The sequence below is a fragment of the Poecilia reticulata genome, chromosome 23, assembly GCF_904066995.2.
Source record: "Poecilia reticulata chromosome 23, P_reticulata-male-v2, whole genome shotgun sequence".
In the NCBI taxonomy this organism is placed as follows: domain Eukaryota; kingdom Metazoa; phylum Chordata; class Actinopteri; order Cyprinodontiformes; family Poeciliidae; genus Poecilia; species Poecilia reticulata.
Window position 1 is genome coordinate 9,312,876 of NC_088852.1, and position 21,425 is coordinate 9,334,300.

General features: G+C 38.9%; 2 protein-coding genes across 17 annotated transcripts in view; both read left to right on the top strand.

Annotated features, from left to right (window-relative positions):
• The first annotated feature begins 840 nt into the window (after window positions 1-840).
• LOC103459280 (E3 ubiquitin-protein ligase TRIM39-like) lies at window positions 841-4,786 on the top strand. Its single transcript, XM_081603845.1, has 2 exons — window positions 841-929; window positions 2,173-4,786. The coding sequence occupies exon 2, from the start codon at window positions 2,175-2,177 to the stop codon at window positions 3,936-3,938; it is 1,764 nt and encodes a 587-aa protein (XP_081459971.1). The 5' UTR covers window positions 841-929; window positions 2,173-2,174; the 3' UTR covers window positions 3,939-4,786.
• Window positions 4,787-6,612: 1,826 nt separating this feature from the next.
• LOC103459282 (ELKS/Rab6-interacting/CAST family member 1-like) overlaps window positions 6,613-21,425 on the top strand; it is a 125,956-nt gene continuing 111,143 nt past the window's right edge. For 8 of the 16 annotated variants that reach the window (XR_532714.3, XR_532715.3, XM_008400736.3 and 5 more), the window contains exons 1-4: window positions 6,615-6,880; window positions 15,364-16,163; window positions 18,297-18,374; window positions 18,963-19,118. Coding sequence is in view for 13 of the 16 variants with exons in the window: in XM_008400736.3 (XP_008398958.1) it covers window positions 15,666-16,163; window positions 18,297-18,374; window positions 18,963-19,118 (732 nt within the window). In the remaining 3 variants the exon portion in view is untranslated. Of the gene's footprint in view, window positions 6,881-15,363; window positions 16,164-18,296; window positions 18,375-18,962; window positions 19,119-21,425 lie in introns of all 16 variants that reach the window. The other 8 variants (XR_001776221.2, XM_008400730.3, XM_017302865.2 and 5 more) reach the window with 2 other exon arrangements.

Genomic DNA, 21,425 nt, shown 5'->3' on the forward strand with positions numbered 1-21,425 from the left:
CATTTTCTTTTGCAGGTAACGTTAGGAAACAATACCCATCAAATATTAATGATCCTTTCTCTCTTAAGAGAAAGAGAGGTTGAATATATATATATATATATATATATATATATATATATATATATATATATATATATATATATATATATGTAATTTTTGTATCATATTTTTATATTTTTTTATATTATGTAATATTTTATATTATATATAATATAAAATTATAATATTATATAAAACTATATAAATATATACTGAAATTTTTGTTTTAATTAAAAAAAAACATTTATATTTCTGGAACAATAAAACAATTTTTTGTATTAAGATAATACTACGTATATAAATTCTGAATGATTGGGTCTGATTTTGTCAAACAATCACATCATTAACTCAATATTAGCCTATCAGTATGGCATCTGATTTTTTTTATTTTTAGTTTTTATTTCATGTTCGAAAATTAGGAATTCTGTCCATTCATCCACTGTCTATACCCGGTTCTCCTTGAGGTGTCATAAATGCTCATAAGGTGATTCAGTTTGTATTCCACCTATTGAGATAAATGATTTCATCCGTTAACTTATGCCAATTGACGGCATAATTTAACCTGTGTTTACCTGTCCATACAATACCCCACTACTTTTTGCTTTTTCTATGCTGCAACATATATATTTAACAATTTGAAAATACCTTTACAGAATTAAATGTAAAACTGTTTGGGATATGAAGAAGCCTTTTCTTTGTCCACGGTTCCTGTTGAGAAAAAAACAAAATTAATCAGACTGCCCAACAAATGAAAAGCAGCTGTTTGTGTCGTTTCTTTTCCCTGGAGAGGAAGAGGCGGGCAGAATCTGATTGTGCAACAGTTGCAGAGAAATGAAACCTACATGTCTGAAGGGAAACGTTTCTTATTCAAAGGACGAGCAGCTCAGCAGGTATTACACCCGTTTTGTTTAGCTCTAATTTTAGAAAGAGTAAAAATAAACATAGTCGTTTGAAGTTAACTAAAGATCCGCACAGATTGAAAAGATAGAGAATATTGGACTATTATGGTAGATCCAGAGAACTGTAAACATGTTTATTTATCAAACTGAAAAACTATAAACAAAACTGTCTGACTTTGCACATACAGCTTAGGAGATTAGTCTTAAAAGTATTCATGAGGACAAATTGTGTTAGTTTTACGGTTAATTTTCCTGCAAATTGAACAAAACAGTGTGTATTTCTGCGTTTCGAAACAAGAACTGGGAGTCAGCCACACTTCTTTCTATCTCAGAAGGTTATGTAAGGACACAAAGTCCCCAAGTTAGTCGATATAAAGTGTTTTGACAACATAATGAATGCCAGATCGAACACATGATATAAACATAGCAAAATTCATAAACTATTGCAGAAGGCAATAAAGTAATCTTAGTAACATGGAGCTAAGATATAATTGTAATGTATACACTCTATTGCTTAGCACTTACTGTGAAGCGCTAAATTGTAGATTTAAAGTGAAATTACTTACATCAACTACAGTAATAAGGGTTAATTAGGATTGTATGACTAATTAAGTTATCACTTAATTAGTCATACAATCCTGTGAAAATATGTTTATCTTCTTCCAGCTTTCTAACTTTGTTGTCACTCTTAAATGTTTTAAATCACTAACGTTGTAATATGAGATATAAATAACCCGAGTCCTGTGTGACAAAGTAATTTTCTCCTGAAAGCTGTTTGAGCCACAACTGCATCACTTTTCTTCTCTTTTTTTTTTCTTTTTACTGTGGAGAAATTTTTATTTCAATTGAGTGATAGAAAGCTTCCGAACTACAGAATCAAGATTAAGATCTAGATAGACTTTGACTTGGCCACTCCAAAACCTTTCACCTGTGAATAAACTCATCTTTCCAAAATATTTACGCCTTAGAGGCACAGGCGAATACTTTTTCCACATGGGACTGAATTGGTATGGGTCACTGTTTCCCCACTAAAAATATAAAATTATCTAAAACATGCATTTTGTTTTTGCACGAGTTTCTTTTTCACGCATTAAATTTTGTTTGACGATTTTAAATAAAATTTTGTAGATTCAATCTTCTGTATTTTCTATAGTAGGACAGAGCAAAAGGAGTGTCAGCAGTGCACTCATAAAGCATTAATTTCAACATTTTAAATACATTTTGTCCTTTTCAGACATGGCCTCAGCTTGCAGCATCCTGTATGAAGAACAGGTCCTGTGTTCAATCTGTCTGGGCGAGTTCAAAGAGCCCGTCTCCACTCTGTGTGGACACAACTTCTGCAAGGGCTGCATCACCCAGTACTGGAACAGTCTGAACAATGCACAGTGTCCACTCTGTAAGAGAAGGTTGGGTAATAAACCAAAGCTCAAGGTCAACACAGAATTCAGAGATGTGGTGGAGCATTTCAACCGCATGAGAGTACAGGGTGGACCTAAGATCATCGCCCAACCAGGAGAGGTCCCCTGTGACGTCTGCACCAAGCCGAAGCTCAAAGCCCACCAGACATGCCTGGTGTGTTTGGCCTCATATTGTGAGCCACACCTGGAGTCCCACCAGAACCTGAAGAAACACAAGCTGATTGATCCTGTGCCCAACCTGGAGGACAGGGTGTGCAAGAAACACGACAAGATGCTGGAGCTCTTCTGCCGCACAGACCAGCAGTGTGTTTGCATGATGTGTTTGAACGATGACCACACGGGCCACGAGGCTGTTCCACTGGAGCGCGCCTTTGAAGACTGGAGAGGCATGTATGAGAACGTGACCTCAGAGATGAAAAAGACGGAGAACTCCAAATCAGAGAGTGTTAAAAATATCAGATTCTTTGTGGAAAAGAGCAGGGAAACTACAATGGATGAAATCAGAGAAACTGTAAAAATTTTAACCGCTTTTGTTGCCTCCGTACGAAAATATCAGGGTGAGCTGGTTGAAGCGATTAAACAGAAGCAGAAAGACATAGGGAAACAAGCTGAAGATCAGACAACTCTGCTGGAGCAAGGTATTTCTGATGTGAGAAGACTACGATGTGACATTGAACAACTTATGCAGTCAGAAGACTACCTCTCCTTGCTGCAGAACTACCTATTCAGTGTAACGTCTGAGAACACTCATCTGATGGACCAACCTACTGACTCCATTTTGCGAATGACACAAGACATTCCTGACATTGGTCAGCATGGCCATATAGAGATGGTAAAAAAGTCTGTTGGCCAGATTGAAGAAACGCTCAGAAATGAGATGGAGATGCTGATCCAAAAGGTTAGGTCGCCTGATTCCTGTGATGCCTCTACACAGTCGCACGCAGCTGAAAATATGACCGATAACAATCTTCTACCCGAGCTGTGGAGTCAGCCTCAGGACGAGCTGATGATGATCCAGCAATGCAATGCAGTGGACGTGACTCTGGACCCCTACACAGCCAACAATTGGCTCAAGGTGTCTGACAATGGGAAGCGACTGACCTTTCCTGGACGTCAGCAGATCTTCTCCTCTTTCTTTGGCAGGCCATTTAAATACCTGCCTTGCGTACTGGCAAAGGATGGGTTTTCATCAGGCAGGTTCTACTATGAAGTCCAGGTCGGCACCTGTAAAAGATGGCTCGTAGGAGTGGTCAAAGAGCATATTAACAGAGAGATTTACTCCGTTCCTACCTCTAGGGATGGGGTGTGGATATTAGACAACGAAATGCTTCTGAACCAAATTCGGACAGTCGGGGTGTTTGTTGACTACGAGGAGAATAAAGTCTCTTTCTACGATGTGGACGCCAGGTCTGAGATATGCACATTTACAGAAGGTTCATTCGTGGAGACAACACCTTTCAGATCATTTCTTTCCTCAGTGGCAGGTATTTCATCCATTCACAGACCAAAAATATACCCTGTGCTTGGAATATATGAATATTACGGGAATGGTCTTGTTATCACCCCTGTAAGCAAACCTTAAGCTACAGTAAGAGGTAAGGGGAAACATATCTGACTAAAAGGTTCAGAATAGTGTGAATCATTCTCTTACTTTTGCCAGATGGCCTCACTAGTCTGAAAATGAGTCACCGTTTGTTGTGCATTTTTCTGCAATACTCAAATCTGACCACTAAGTGGCAGTAATGTTTCATAAATATTCAACTCCATTATTAGGGTATCAGTTCATCGGGTCCCTCACAGCTGAGGAACAAATATCTGATGACAAAGACTAAATAAAGATCACATGCTTTTTATTGAACCAGACGAATATTACAAATATTTTTCCTCCACACCATAGCCACAAACTTTAATGCATTTTATTGGGATTTCAGATGCTGGATTAAAACTACGTTAAGTGTGACATACATTTCTTATTGTGACAGAGCCTCCTTTTTTTTGTTCAAATACTCAATACATGTGTTATTTGCAGAATTTTTCTGCACGCTTTCTTTTATTTCAAACAACATTTCTGCTCTTGTTTGCACATTTTTTTTGCGTTTTGTAATTTGTTGTTTTTTTATGCACGAATACACACATTTTGTACATTTTCAATTACCTTATGCAGCTGCACATTTGTTTTAATCTGAGCATGCTGATTTTAATAACTGCACAATTAACATTTTCTAATGCTGCAAACTCTTATTTTGATCTATTTTACTACTGTGTAAATACGAATGCTTCCACTTATCTCTAACTTGCTAATGTGGGACAATGAATTACATTTCTACTACATTCTAAACAAGGCCTAGAATGGGATAGTTTGTCTGATTTATGTACTGTACAATTGTTTATTAAATTGCTTTCATTAAAATTATACTTAAGCATGTCAAATTCTCTTCTTATAGCCGGATATTCTTACTCATAAAGAGAATATTTTACTGATCCCATACTTTCAATGACTGAGGTTACTATTTTAGATTGGAATACTTAAATCGTGACAGAAATGAAAGATGCACATCCAGCAAACAGAAGTTCCCACTTCTGGTGAAATTAGTGGACACGGATTTAGAAAATTGCAGCGGTCCACCTCCACTGATGTGTTTTTCTCAAGGGGAACTTAAGCCAGTGGGTTATTTTTACCTCAGCTTTCTGACTGACTGGCGCCCAGGGAACTGGGACACTGTAAATGTTTGACTCTGTGTCTCTCTGACGAAGGTCAACGTCTGGTTTTCTTTAGGATGATGGATAATTGTGCGGATTAGAGACATAATCCCGAAATAGGCCCAATTTGCTCTTCAAATACACTGAATTGGGCAAATACATGCAACATCTGACGTGTAGCTTTGGAGCATCAGTCTGACATACTTAGTTAAAGTCAGTTAAATATATTTTTGGAGAGAAAATGAAACCAGTTTAACGTATGATTTTGAATCTGACAAAAAAAAAATATCCATAAGCTTTTCTCAGTCTAAAGTGACTGCAGGAGACATTTATGAATTTCTGAGTATGTGACAGAGATGAAAACATTCATCAGAAGCTGAAGGTTACTGTTAATGCCACTGGTATTGCTTTCTGGGCATGATGTCACAAATAATATCTATCACCAATGAACCGTGATGCCTGCTTTTGTAAAGGCCATCTCTTCTGGTGCTGATTTGATGCCGTTTGTACCACTAAGAGATGTTTTCACAGCAAAGATTATTAGTTGAGATTATATTAATTTAGCAGTTAGTGATGAGATCTTTATTTTTATTTGGCTTTGAAGTTAAGTCAAATCAGATTTACAAAGCTGTAAATCTTCTGTCAACAGATACTCTCACCTGAGCTGTTGATCTCTGCAGCTCCTCCAGAGTTATGATGGGGCCTCTTGGGAGACTCGCTGGTTATTCTTTTTGTAAAGCCACATCTCATTTCTAAATAGACTTTTAATCCACCTTATAATTAATATTGCATTAACTTATTTGATCTTTAAAAAACATTTAATTAGGACTGTTTTACTGGAAATTTCACAATTAAATAAAACATTCGTTTAGCTACAATTAACAAAATGTCCTCTATTGAACATATTGCCTCAGATAACATTTTACCAGCACTGAGATACATTGGCTCTGTTTGTACATCGACTTCATTCAATTTAGCTCCTATGCTATCGTTAACTTATAATTTAAAGATTTTTGAATGTCTCAGACTTTTGTAACCTGGCTAATAAGCAGGACGAAGGCGAAATTTGAGAGTTGTCATTTTTAAATGTAGTTTATAGTGGCGTGCACGAGACCCAGTCGGCGCGCGCTCCATCTTCCTGACGTCACGGGAGTGCCAGAGCAGGAAAGCAACGAGGAACAGTGATGGGAATTCCACCTCTTTTCCGGGATCCGTATCATTTGGCTAGGATCAACATGAACGAAACTTTTTTTTAAATTTATTTATTTTTATCCTGAATAACGCATTAAAATCAAGTTTTGACGCTAAAATAATGCAATAAAACATCAATGCAAAAAAAAAAATCTGATTATTTAAAAATTTATACAAAGCTATGTATCACAATAATTGTACCTATAATTTGATAAAAGATAAAAATTTGACAGCATCAAATATGTTTACCTACAAATGCATGCACAATTTTTGTTTCCTCCATCATCTGCATTCATACCGTTGTCCACGGTATGAATGCAAAGCCTTCCCAAAATGAGCTAGCAAATATAGCCGGCTCAGCTATGGGCGGCGCATCACTAGCGGGGAAGTCACCAGTGGGAAGAGCTGGCAAAGACGGAAAAGAGGGAAAGATAGGCAGGAGACACGGACGGAGACAGGGAGGCAGACACGGAAAAACAGGGAGACACCCCTTGAAGACAGCTTCAAATCATATCTGGGATTCAGTTGCGCTCCGAGGCGTCACTTTGATGGCTGACAGCAGCAGAAAAACTGGAGAAGATCTGTGACTGGCCTTTTTTCTTCTTTCACAACGAGGGGGTCAACACAGCCGCAGTGAGTACTGAAACTTAGCTGGCAGTCTGAAGCGGTGTGCGTATCCACGGGCATGTTTCATTACACAACCCGACATGTGTGCTTGTTTGTAAGTCATGCCGGCTCCTTCTCGCTCAGGAATAACGGGGACGTCGGGATAAACACAATTAAAAATTGATGGCCGCAGCAGTTTCGGGTCAGCTGAGAGGAAGAGGCTCTTTGACAGACCCACAACGACAGTGTGTGGAGTCATCCCGCTAAATATTGTACATGCAGCTACAGGCTTTCCCCGGTACAACAAGCTAATAGCACCTCGTCTTGTCTCTCCATGCCTCTAAAGGCGATTATCTGCTGGCTGCACATGAAGCTGCTGACAGACTGAGAGCTACATTTGCACCACGTATGAGTCACTTATCAATAGCTATAAGTTGCATCTCCTGTTGGGACCTCATCAGCTGAGATATTGCACATCAAGCAACTTCAAGCGGTGATTGCATTTTCAAATCAACTTGTGCAAAACCTAAAATCTGATGTGATTATGTTGATCTGGGCAGGGGGACGGTGGTGGTGGTGGTGGAGGAGGGAGGGAGCCGTGGTTTCCTACTGGTTCCGCCCGCCCACAGCTTCATTTCGTGGCACCACCCCTGCAACATCCAGCCAGGGAACTGAGCTGCTTCCTTCCACTGAAGTTTCTGTAAACACTGGACAGATTTACAGTGCCTTGCACAAGCGGTCACACCCCTTTAGCTTTTCCACGTTTTGTTTGCGAACTTTAATGCATCTTAGTGGGATTTGTGAAGGGGGTTCATGATGGTTTTTCACAATGTGCACGCTTGTGCTGAATCCACCCAAGTCAGAACTTTGTAGAACCCCACAACTCCCCGTGTGTTTTCTACCAGGCTCTTTCTAGAAAATTGTTGGAGCAGGAGATGCGTCCAAAACCAGCTGGACATCGAACTGCTCTGTTACAGAGCCAACTGTTGCTGCCCTTTCCGCTGCAAGTCTTTCTATGTTTATTCATTCTTCTTTGTGAAAAGATTGAGCTCAGTCGGCTGCAGAGGGATGTTTGTTTTCCTTCCCCTTCAAAATTATACACAACAAAAACAATCATAAGGCGAATTAAAGTTTGTACCTGTGGCGTGACTCAGTGCAGAATGTCCGCGCATCCTTAAAAAGTCTTAAATTTATGTAGCTAAAATTGAGGCGAATTTATTCAATTTACTTTTTAGAAAGTAAGTTGGCATTTAATATGTCAATCATAGGACTATTTAATCTAGCATAGTCTATGTATTTTTATTTCTCGCGGGAGTTTGAGGAGCGTACAGACGTCTTTTCGAGACCGCTAACTAGCTAACTACCCTTTCTAGCTAGCTAGCAGGCTAGCTTTCTGCGACTATCATGAGTAAGTGCGAATTTATTTATTTGTATATTTCTGTGGATATATTTGGCTTAAATTCAATTCATAATGGCCTTAAGAAGTTTTAAATTGGAGTTGGTGAAACCCGCAGAAACTCTGAAGTGAAAAAGTTTATTTTGCAGAGTACAGTACTGTAAATGTCCACACTACCCACAAACTTCAATAGTTAACTTATGCAACATCTGAGAAGAAGTCCCACATCAAAGGTTATTGAAATCCCCCGAGGCCTTCATGGTTTTACATTAACATGATGGACCTGAAGTAGAGAGAATCGTCTTCAAACAGTGTCTAAAAATATATTTTTACTAGTCAGGCAGGTGGCTTGAGGTCTCTTCAGTCAGTCGGGAAACACTTGTTCATATTAGTTGTTTTTTTTTTTCCTTAATGTGATGAGAATTACTGCTAAGAAGACTGAGTCACCTTCACCTCTTGGTTTCCTCCTGTTTAACCTGGCAAGTTGACTGTGCAAACACATTCCTATCCCTAATAGGCCTGGAGGAGTTCGGCTCTCCCTCTTGCTCTCGCCTGGATTAGTTTTGCACTTCCCCTGCTTTTGTGTTAATTATCAAGTCTCAGCAGTACGTTTACTCTGTTTTTCTTCCTTTTTGGTCAGGAAAACAGCAGCCAGGATTAGATAAGCAGAATGTGAATCTCTGCATAGATATATAAAGAGGTGACGTGACGTGTGAACCATTTGATTATACGGGCGCTTTGCTTGCATCATGACTTCACTTCCTGTGGTCCACAGTAGCCTGGAACTGATCCTATCTGTTCGGTATCAGTGTTGTGCTCTCCTGTGTTTATACCTCCTACTGCAGACAGAGCTGTGCAGACTGAAGAGAAAAACCTAACACAGACTGTTGGACCTACGAGAGAAGAGTTTATAACCTACGTCAATCAACACAATTTCATCAATTAAAACAAACCGACCAGGAGTGTTTGATGCCTTTAAACTTTTGTTTTTGTAACTTTGAGTGAACTAAAATTAAAGGTTGAATTTTTTCACTTTAAGATTACGCTGCTGCATTAAAATATGAATTTACTTTTAGACTTTGCCACCCAGATTCTGGAGAACGCTATTCATAAATCTGCCCAAGTTTGAAAAGTTTGGATTTTAGTGCAAAATTCAGCAGCACACTGTCATAATGATTTGCCTTCAGTGTTGTGCCCTTACATAGAGACAGGGCCTGGAATGACGCCCAATCACAAACGCTTACAGCTAAACAGCAAAATCTCACTTCACTTCACTTCACTTCAATTTACAGCTGTGCTAAATAAATCCCAGTCTGCTCAAACACTGACATGGTGGGAATCTGCACCGGGGCTCATTTTGTGAAGACAATGGATGAATGAAGTAGACTGGAGTATCTGACAATTAATACAGATTTTTTTTAAGCACTTAAAAAAATAATCTGGTTGGTGCTTAAAGAATTTTGGGGAAGTTTGGGAAGCTGAAATACCTCGGGGCAATGCTACTTGCCACATTTGGTTTGTTTGGTGAAACATATATTGCATTCCCGGGTTGACTGTTATTTACAAAGCGGCCGATCCAGCAGTGCAATTTATCTTTCTCTGTATCACATCCCCCGCCCCCCAATGCAACAGTATGATTAATTGAAAAACCTTCATCTGTCAACATCTGCTGTTTTTGGGAATGAACCAGTTGAGCTTTATTTTCTTAATGACTAGAAAACATCTGAATTTTCTCCTCCTAACCCGTTTACTGCGGCGTCAAACAAGTATAAAACCATATTACTGACATGGTTATTTAATCTGCAAATATTTATCGCAGTCACAGTAACTCTGTGATGCTTTATTTTGCTCATATTGATGTTAAGATGATATATTATTAGTCTGAATATATAGCTAGAGCTGAAAAATTTGACTTTTTGCACATTTTTTCAAGGCGCAGTATTACTGTTTGGATCAGCATTTTTACAGAAATTGCACAAGTTGGGAGTTTTCCATTCACACTTTTTAGTTTGTCCGATTAAACAAGATGCTCCCTCTGTCGCTTCTTAATTTGCACAACTGCTTGGTTTTTGCCCAGAAATTTCTCACGTGAGGAGGCCGACTGTCAGGATTGTTTTTGAAGAAGTTGTTGAAAGGCAGACAGAAGCAGTGCTTTCTGTGGGAGTGAATAACTTCCTCTGGTTTCACGTTGGGTTGCATTTATTTAAAGCTGCAAAAAACACCAGAAACCACAGAGGAGCAGAGATTGTCCTCTTTAAAGCAGATCCAGATCTGTCATCATTACACGGATATTTAATTTAATTAACTCTTGAGTCGTTTCTGTAGTGACACATTTTATCTAACATAGAAAAATAAGGCAAAAAAACTTGCATGTTAATTATTGTTCTTTTCCTGAATCAACTCCATTGTTCATCTGTGGTTCCACTGATGCAGGTCTAGTAAAAAGTATAACAAGACTGAGTGTTAAACAGTGTGGATTTACATTAGGAAGCCTGAGGGTTTCATTATTTCCTGAAAAGTAAGTTTTATGTGAAGAGTTTTCACTCACAATAGTGGAAAAAAAGACTTTAACATGACTCCACTTTTTTTTAGCAGTCGTACACTACAAAATTTATTAATTGTGACAACTTTTTTTATTTATTAATTTTTTATTTTATCTACTCAAAAGCAAAACAGGAATCATAGGACGGAAAGCATGAAAATCACGTTTTTGAACCATTTTGAAATAGTTTTTAGGAGAATATCAGATTTTTTTTTAGTTTAGGGGTTATATTTTGGCCTATTAGCACCGTTTAATACATAATACATAATCAAAACAGATTACAGATTAGCGGATTAATTTCTTGTGTGCTTGTTTCAGTTGGCAGTGACGTTGATTTTTAGTTTTTGTTCATTACGCTGTTGCCGCTGAAACAGTCAGAGATGTGAACAGTTGAGGGGAAATCTTTGCCTTTTCTCAGTTGAACAGAACAAAATAGCAGCTGACTTTGTTAGGAAAATGATGCCACTTCGAAAATATATTTTATAGCAGTTGCGTATTCTTTGTGTTTGGTGAAGTATTTTGTGTTGACCTGGCTCTATGTGTGTTGGATCATTGTCCCACTGACTGATGCAGGGATGACATTTTGTTCCCCTCTGAATTAGTGAGCTCAAATGAAAGGTGGGGTTGTCCTAAATTTCCCATTGTGAGATTATGATCCGGCAATAAAATATTATGTTTTAGGGCTTTTTATACATCTCCGCCTGGGGTGCAGTGAAAACAGAAAACAACTGTACTGTCAGCACTGTTGTTGTTGCTGCTGCTGCAGAAAAAGAAACAGTGAAAGTTGAAAGCGCTGAGACTGGTGAGTGGCAGGTAATCTCCTTAAATCATCAGACAGATTACGCTCAGAACAAGCGCAGCTTCCTCCGCCAGCGAGGCGAGTTGGGATGACTCAGTCAGACATACAGCACCAGCGAGTCCTTTCAAGCCACTTCGAATCTCACCAGCCCGACAGGAGAGCAGAAATATCCAACATGAATAAAATGTGTCTTCATCGAGCGGCGATCCTTCAGGCGAGACACAAACTTTGACAAAATTGTTTAGCCTGAGCCGTGTGCGTTTCTGTGTCACGCTGTTGCCCTGCGATAGATGCATGCGCTGTTGTCACACAAATAGAACATGCTGAGCAGCATTCAGGAATGCTGCAGGTGAAAGTGAGAGGTTGTGAAGGGAAGAAACGGAAGAATCAAGAAGAAGAACTTCTTCTTAGTTGATGCTTTTCTTCCTCAGGACTGGAGGCGTCACAAAGAATGGGGAAAAAAAGTAATATTTTTTCAGTATAACCATGTTCAGCACTGGCTACATGTTCAATTTGTTTAATTAAATGCTTGTTTAAATCCTCTTTAATCAGGTTTTAGTCTTAACAGTCAGCACTTGTGTTGTTATACTGACAGACGCTTAATAAATCAGATTCAGGCCACAGTTAACAGCTTTATAACTGTATACTCTCTATTTCCCAGTGTTTTCCGCATAATAATTAAATGAAACGTGAAACCAAAAGTTAGTTTAAAACAGAAATGTAATTCATGACCTAAAGGCTCTTAATTAAAACAGAGAAGCAATATACTCTACTGTTGCAGAAGTATTACAACATTCATTATTACAGTATAATGTTTTGATTTTGATACATCGACTAATGATAAAAAAAAAAAAATCATTATGCTCAGATGAACACAAATCTAAAACGATATTAGCAGATTAATTACGTATATATGTATGAAAACCAGCGTGTTTTCAGACTCTCCCCTCGTTGCTTTTTCTGCTTGGCAAGCAAACTAAAACCATTTTTTAAAATCTTATCTTACCAGAGCAGCGGCTAAATATCCTACCAGATTTACCCCACAGGGTATTTCATATCCACAAAAAGTCTGTGGTTGAGGTGCAACTCTCTAAAGGACACAAAATCAAATTGTGGGTTCTGAAATTCATCGGGGTAACTGGCTGTGTTATCATTCCAGTCTGGAAAAAAAAAAAGTTCCAATTCATCATTAAAGCCCCCAGATTAAATTGACAGTCTTGCCCATAGAGAGTGAACACAAACTATCCTCCAGCATTAGTAGGGGGATCGCGTGATTCAAGTATTTTCTGTATCTTTTTGCCTTTGACCCCTTTATTGATCACCTGTTCAGAAAAGATCAAGGAAACACTGCAGATAACCCCAGGCTCAGTCAGCACCTAAAACCACCAGATAGAAATCACCCACCTGCGTCGCTCACTGGGTTCTTCATGTGACCCTCAGACCGGTTAACCTGAAAACACAACAAGGCCGCCGTGTGTTGCGCTTTCCACGAGGTCAGTGAAAATAAAAAGACGATTGTGTGCTTTGTATAATCATGTGATGAATGAGTGACTCTAGCATGTGTGTGGGGGGGTGTTTGTCCAGTAAATGCTTGAATAGAACCAAACCCTTAGCATGTTTAGACGCTATAGAGAGAGAATTGGGACGTGAGAGTATATGTTATCTACAGGTCAGTAGGTTCTGAAGGGAGGAGGGGCAGCAAACCCCCAAACCAACACTTCCTCTCATTTCTCAACAGAATAGCTATAAACTAGGTTTGAATTTCTATATCTGATCCAGATATATAAGGGTGGGTGTTTATCATATCATTTATCAATAAAGGTAATAAATTTGAAAATATGATTAAATGCAGTTGCTATGTGCTGGTCAGTGATACAAATCACACGTCTTTATGTGACTGGTGTCTTCAAGAAGCTTATTACGAATAGGTTTGTTTTTCAAGAGTCCTATGATTGCTGTGTCATGTGGTCACAGCCATACAGTTACAAAAAAGCTAATGAATACAACTTGCCACTTTCGTCATCATCTTAAGCACCACAAGGTATCATGATAAAACTTTAGGTCCACATCGCCCAAGCCTAATTGGAAAGGTGAGAGATATTCATCCACCAACCCGCCTGTCAATTTGGACTTTTGTATTTAAGCGTTTTATGAATAAAAGTGTCTGCATATCCCCTAAGATCATGTATTTTATATGCTTTAGTTGTCTGTAAGCAAGTTGATTTGTCTACGTACATTTGTTCCTAACTGTAGATGTAAAAGTAAAATCCCTGTGTGTGTGTGTGTGTGTGTGTATGTGTGTGTACTGGAGGCAGGGTCCTGGCCTGTTTCTTTCCAGGTGTGTGTTTTTTGGCCTGAGGGGAGATGGAGCAGATGGTCCTTGTTTACGTGGCGTCCCAGCGTGAGGGTGTGTTTGGCTTCAATGTCTCTCTGCCCACAGACCTTGATTTAAAAAAATCAAAATAAAAAAAAATCACAGGATTCAGACTAAAAAGTGCGAAAAGGGGCAGGAAGATTCAAAAGCTTCAGATGATAAAGCGTTTACCACTGCAGCAGTTACACACTTACAGGAGGCCAGGTTTTCCTGTCATTAAGTATGCAGAGGGTTGCCTTCCCGTAAGGGGAGAATCTGGATCAGATGACCGGTTCGTGTGTCCAGCGGTTCATGTGTTCGCTGATCTGCGGGTGACATCATTGTCTCCAAGGAAACATAACGAGCTTGAGTGTTGACTCATTTTAAGAGAGAAAATTTCAAAATGCTCCTTCACTGTTGACATAGGCTCATTTCAACCCTGTAGCCTGCACAGGTTGGACACTTCAGGAGCCCTGGGAAATCAGAGCGTCCAGATTATCAGGCTTGGATTTTTATGTCACAAAGCATTATCAGAAGTCATGTCAGCTGAGGCAAAAAACTTAGATTCAAAGGGCAACAAAAAGCTAATCTCGTCACCCAGAGGGGTGCTGCAGAAATGACACGTCTCATTATTTTCACTGCTATGGAAATTAGGAGGATTATGGTTGACGTAATCGGTTTCTTTTTAGGTTATTCGGTTCATCCAACACACATGAGCCATTTCCAGGCTGACATGACAAAATTTTAATTTCTTGGCGTTTTTGAGACATTAGTATAACAATTAATATTTTTGGCTTCGGCTGTAATTGATTCAACATTGCGTATGATTAACAGAAAAACAGCAAATTGAAACTATTCATTTCTATTTAAATTTATGGCTTTCCACCTTCCATTCATTTTCGTGCTTAGACGGAAAGCTTTGTGCTGAAAATGTGCTACATAAATAAAATTACCTTACCTTATATTTTTAGTGCGTATTTGGCAAATTTTGTTCAGGGGAGGCACACACCTTTTTTAAGGTGCATTTACATTGATCACCAAATTCTTCACCACAGATCGACGGTTTGGTGGTTGAAGCTTGGACACAATTAACATTTCTAACAAGAGGATCAACCAAATTTATAGTCATTGATTATCAACCATAACTCTTTATAAATTGTCTAAAGCTGCGCCGTGCCAACATTATATTTCAGCTTCTCAGTGCTAAGTGTACTATGATGGTCAGATATTGTTGAGGAGCTGTACTCGTTCATGTCCTTATATACTGTAAATGTATTGATTTGGTGAGCAGAAGCAGAATTTGCTGTAAACGTAGTCACTCGGAGACAAAACTCAAACCCCCAGCCTGGGCAGATTTATGTGTTTTTGCTTTCCCTGATCTTTCCTAATCAAGGCTCTTTATGTCTCTCTTTCTTTTCAGTTGATCCCATCATCCCAGGCTTTGTGGATCACCTCGGCCTCTTTATCTAAAGAGATTCCCCCCGTAGATTGCTACTTCATAACAAAGCCTATGGATTACAGAGGGTGTTGGAAAGGCTTTGATCACAGCTATGTCAATACAGTGACCCAACCCAAGTGAAGAGGAGCTTCTTTTTATTTTTTTTGCTGTTTTTGCGAATCAGTTCGACCGGGACTTTCATCGGTTACATGTTTTATTTGATCAGCTGCTTTTTTTGACCCAAACACTCTCACGCGCAGCACCCGGCTCTTCTTCCGCCCACCATGTACGGTAGCTCCCGCTCCGTCTCCAAGCTGGATGCCGTAGGCTCCAACGGTAACGGCTCCGTGTCCGGGAGTCCCGGCCGCTCGCCACGCCTACCGCGCTCCCCTCGTTTGGGACACCGGCGGAACAACAGCAGCAGCTCCGGCGGCGGACTCACCGGCACGGGAAAGACTCTGTCCATGGAGAACATTCAGTCCCTGAACGCTGCCTATGCCACTGGGGGTCCCATGTACTTCACCGACTCAGTCGATGACCCGGTGGGGAGCATGGGCAGCGGGCTGAATCCCAGTGTGCCCAAAAGCACCATGACTCTGGGTAGAGCCGGAGCCAGGGTGCCGTATGGGGTGAGGGCAGCGGTGATGGGGAGCAGCCCGAATATAAACACAGGAGGAGGGGGCAGCAGCGCCGCCCTCATGCCCGCTGATGCCATAGCATTTGGAGGGGAGCTGCAGAACCAGCCTCCACAAGCAGCCACTGTTCCTCACTCCATGAGACAGGTGAGACTTCTGACCTTTAACCTTATCTACGGCCATCCACCGTAACACTAACAGGTGTGACATGAAAGTTTTACCATATGCCGATATGGAATTAGTCCTGTGACGATAACCTTTTTTGCTAGACGATAAATTGTCCCAGAACTTATTGCGATAAATGATGATATTGTTGTTTTGAGACCATTTTCAAGTAATATAATAGTAATAGTGACACAATAATGCAGGAGCACATTTTCAAGGACCCAACCTTTAAATTCTAATGAACTTTTAAAGACTGGAAATGGAAGACATTTTTAAATCTCCAAAATAAATAAAGAAAACAACAGAAACAACAAATAAAATGAACTACGAAGTCTGTGTAAACAAAATGATCTTTCAGAGTTATCCAAAGATAATTCAATAATTTTGAAATATTGAATCAAAATGATTTAATTCAATACTGAATTCAATAAAAGGCTTAATATTTTTATCATTCAGTTTTTGGTAAGAAGAGAAAGAAAAGAGAAAAACAATAAATAGAAGTTGTTGAGTTTCTTTTAATTTTTGATGCGATTAATTGGTTTATTGTTTAGTGTGGCAGGCCTGTACACACATTTTTCAAATTTTAAAGAAGCTTGAAAACATGGATTATTTTCAGTCTTCATGTATCAAAAGAAAAAGAAATGATTGCACGTCACCATATGGTGTCATTGCAGTGTTGCTCTGGCCTGTACTTTTACTTTCTGACTAAGCTTGAGGCCAAAATGGTTTTTGGCACTTTTTTTTTTTTTTAAAGATTAATTGAAGTGTTTTCTAAGCAGATAATGGAAAATTTGTAAGAGCCTGGTCTTGATGTTGTCTTTGTAACAGTAGACTCCTTATCTTCCAGTCGGCTCATAAAAAATAAAAGACTCACTTCTGGTTGCGCAACTCGATGTTTAGTCACGCGGATGCATTTTGCACTTTCCCTGCGTGAATCCAGGATGTGGGAAGCCTGAACTGATTTTAGGCCCGGCGTCTTTAATAGGTGTCATTGTCTTCTTAAACCACCCTTCAGCTGAGTAAATCAAGAACAGTGTGGGCATTCTTACATTAAATTTAAGGTCTGCCCTCGCACTACCTCCTCACCATGAGTCATAACCTGAGAGCTCATCTTCTCCAAATGTAGCTCTCCTCTTCTACCTGCAGGTAATTACATGTTAAACAAAACAAACCGAGTGTCTCACCGCATCTGATTTACTGTAATTTCATTAACTGGATTTTTTTTTTTTTTTACTTGCGTCATGTTCATTAAAGTTTATACCTGGCATGATTTCGGCAGAGCAAAGTAGTCTGTTTGTTCATGAAAAATAAATCCAGGATATTTTTAATTCTTTAATATGCTGCTCATGTCAGGTTGGCTTAAGAATTCATGCAGGGAGCATTTTCTCATAAATACTGAATTATCCTATGCAGTAAACCCTTCTGTTCTTCTTCTATTGATTTTAAATGTGTGCTGTGTCACGACTTGCCAAGGTTTCAATCGCATTAACTCCATTAAAGGACTGCAATATTAGAAACAGCCAAGACTTTTATTTCTGTTTTGTTTTTTTTTGTCCAGCTGCAATTCACGATGTCGGCACCTTACAGTGAAATAGTTGCACAAATGAATCAAACACATTCCACTTTTAACAATGTATCATGAGCAAATTAACTGAAAAACAAACAAGTGTACTTTTTTTAAAATCACCTTTTTGCTCATTTGCATTAGTTAGCTCAATCCATAGTTAGTGGAAAAATGGTAATCATGGGTTTTAGGGACCCAAACTCATAACTATAAATTGCCATTGTCCAAACACTAAATATATCTTAATATGCGCATTGGAAACCATCTTCGCTCTACTGCTGACACTAATATCTACAGTATTCTTTATTTCCACTTTTTCATCGTTTCAAAACGCCAGGAAATTAAAAAATACACACTGAGTTTGAGCTGGTAAAGAGGAAGGGACGAGTTTATGAGAATAATCCAGCTGATTGATGAGACAATTTGATACTCCAGCTGAGAAGACGCTGCATTTTAAGGGCTAGTAATGTCGTAATGCTGCAGCAGAAAAGCATAATGTCTCTAATTGAAAAGAGAAACGCGTTTTAAACTGTTTGTTTGTGCTTTTACAGGTCAGAGAAGGCGCAATGTCAGACCTGCAAACGCAGCTAAGAGAAGTGCTTCGAGAAAACGAGCTGCTGCGCAGAGAGGTACGCGCTCTTTTTTATTTATGTCTTATAAAAAATGTATAAATTTTTTAAATAATTTTTTTTTATTCTTAACTTTGGGAGAATTCAGTTGTCTTGAATTATAATCCCTAATGGGGGAAAAAAAAATCACATGGCTTGAACATGTGCTTTCACAAGGGATAACGTGTTGACATGTTTACACGTGTGGAACATCATATGATTCATGTGTTTTTCTCACGTGTTTCACATATATCAAAATCATGTGATAAATGTATGTGAAACATTACAAAGTGAAACACATGTGGACCACAACAATAAAAACAACAGAAATCTATTTACTGAAGATTTCTGTGATCTTATGTCATGGACACAGCTAAATTTAATAACAAAATGCTAAATATTGAAGTCAGGAAAAGCAGGTTTTATGTTAAATTTCACACGTGTGGAAATTGTGTTTTTTTTTTTTTTGTTTGTTTGTTTTTTCCCCGTAAAAGAGAAACCAAAGGGTTGCTGTATTATCGAGTCAGGACTGGAGACAGTTTTGGGTTCTGCTGCAAGTGAGCACTTAAATCAGACGAAGTGACGACGTTTGCTTGTGGTTTCATGCAGCTGGAGGGCAAAGAGTCCAAGCTGAGCTCCTCTATGAACTCCATAAAGACGTTCTGGAGTCCAGAGCTGAAGAAAGAGAGAGCGCTGAGGAAAGACGAAGCCACTAAGATGGCCGTGTGGAAGGAGCAATACAGGGTGGTGCAGGAAGAGACACAGGTAGGAAACCTTCAGCTTGTAACCTGTTTTCAGGACGTTTTTGAAGCAAAAAAATATATAAAAGAATAGCTTACTTAATGATATTGAACAGATAACATTAAACATATATTTTTTAGTCTTTTTGCAGACCTTTATCTGATGTCAGAGGGAATTATAAGGTGAAACTTGTGTTTAATAGTCTTAGTCAATTCGCTGAAAAATGTGTATATTCTGTTATCAGTTCTTTCTTTCTACATAATTTGGTATTTTGGTATTTCATCTTCCTTTGGTATCTTTTCTGCCCCTACTAAGAAGACTTTGCATTTAGCTAATAATGTACATTATTATATGAGCTCGAGTGCTTTGGTTAGTGGTGTGACTTGGGCTCAACAACAAAACATAGTTTTATTACTGAGGTGTTAGTTCCACACCTTAAACTAAGTATATCGTGTCTTTTGCACTTTTAAGGGCTTTCTGGTGATTTTAAACATGTTTTTCCTCTGAAAAGGTCTGAAGTAAACATTTTTACATTATTTGTGCTGTAATCCAGATTATATATATTTTTAACAGTTCTTACGTTATTGCTCTTGGTCAGTTTTGTTGATTAACAGCAAGTTGAATTGTCTTTAAAGCATTTTATTTTGATAATGTAGTAGCCCAATATAAAGTAATGCATAATTGTGAAGTTGTTTTTAAGTCTTTTTACATATTAAAATCTGAAAACCATAGCATGCATTTGTAAATAGCCCATCTGAGTTAAAACTTGGTAGTACTATCTTTTACTGATGTTTTTTTTTTTTTTTCTCAACATCTCAACATCATCTTTACTCAAGTCTTGTCTTGGCTTCTCAGTTGGATATTGCTCTAGACTTTAACTGGGCCATTCTAACACATAAATATGCTTTGATGTACATAAATAGCAGACAATAAAGACAACTGTGGCAGTGATGAAGGAGGGAGATATTAACTAAACAAAAGCCTAGCATGGACATAAACAAAAAAATTAAGCTGATTTGTGTGGCTAATAATGATGATGAGATGCTAAAATTCAGATTTGAGGGCTAAAATTAAAATCTCTGATAGGATGAGATGTGAAAAAGTTCAAGTGGTATCATTTTGTCTATTTAAGTGTTTTGTAGGTTCACAATGTTGAGAGATTATTGACTTAATTAACCGTCCGGATTACCCTAAAACAAAGAAAAATTACAGATAGCAGATTGAAAATGACTTTAACTTAATACTCCCGCAGACTGCAGCCATCACCACAGGCAGGGTTTATTTTAATGGTCTGTGTTGGTAGATTTGTCTCTGTGCCGTGAGTGGAGAGCCACAGATGAGGCAGCGCGGCCTGGTTTAGGGACTCCCAGCTGTCTGTTGGTGCTGCAGCCATCTGGATGAGACAGAGACTCTGCTTGTCTGGCAGCAGGCTGAAATATTATACAAGAGATGACATGCACACATGTAGCTGCAGCCGCAGCGCCTCGTTTCTCACATCAACGCCGCGAAGCCACTTGAGAGAGCTTTCCTCAGACTTTGTAGCATGCCGCATTTATGTTGTGGCGGTGTTATTTGCGTGCGCGCACATTTATTTAAGGTTAATTTGGAGGCAAATGTGGGGGCAAAAAATAAATAAAAAAAAATCATATTGGAATGTGAAATTATGCAACAGGAAATTAAATCAGAACACGTTTTCTAGCAGTTTAATGAATCTTTGATTCATTCGGTTTAAATAAGGCCTTCGCTGATGAACAAAGGGTTGATGAATTTATTAATGTCTCATATACTCATATAGCTGGTCTGCTGGAGCTGCCCTCAAACTCATTTCCCTCTGGATCGGTGTTGGTGCTGTAACAATGAATAACCACACGCATTTCAACATGCAAGCATGTCATCTCAGCCCTAGAATGAAGAAGTATTCCCTGTATGGATACTTTAAATCTTGTTTCCACGTCTTTGTTTTTCTTTTCTCTCTCACTCATGAACCTTCTCTTCTCTCGGCGCCGTCACGTCCTAAGTCAGCTCTCCTTACTGTGTCCTCACCACTCAGTCTTCGCCATCATCTTTGTGTTAGAAATAGGATTAAATTACCTTCCAGAAATTTTAATAAATATGAGTCCAGACACATAAAAGCCAACTCACGCCCCCGCTGAGGAAAGCTCATCTCTTCTCCACCCTCTGCCTTTTCCTCCCTCCACACTTCTCCACTTTCACCTCCTCCTTCATGCCTGACTCATTATCGTCATCTCTTCTCCTCCAGCTTCTCTCTTTATCTTTTTCCTCTTCCATCTCTTCTCCATTGTATTCTCTCGACACGCTCGCTTTACTTAA

Excerpts from the sequence above, each read along its gene's own strand:
- LOC103459280 (XM_081603845.1), top strand. The coding sequence starts at position 2,175 with ATGGCCTCAGCTTGCAGCATCCTGTATGAAGAACAGGTCCTGTGTTCA.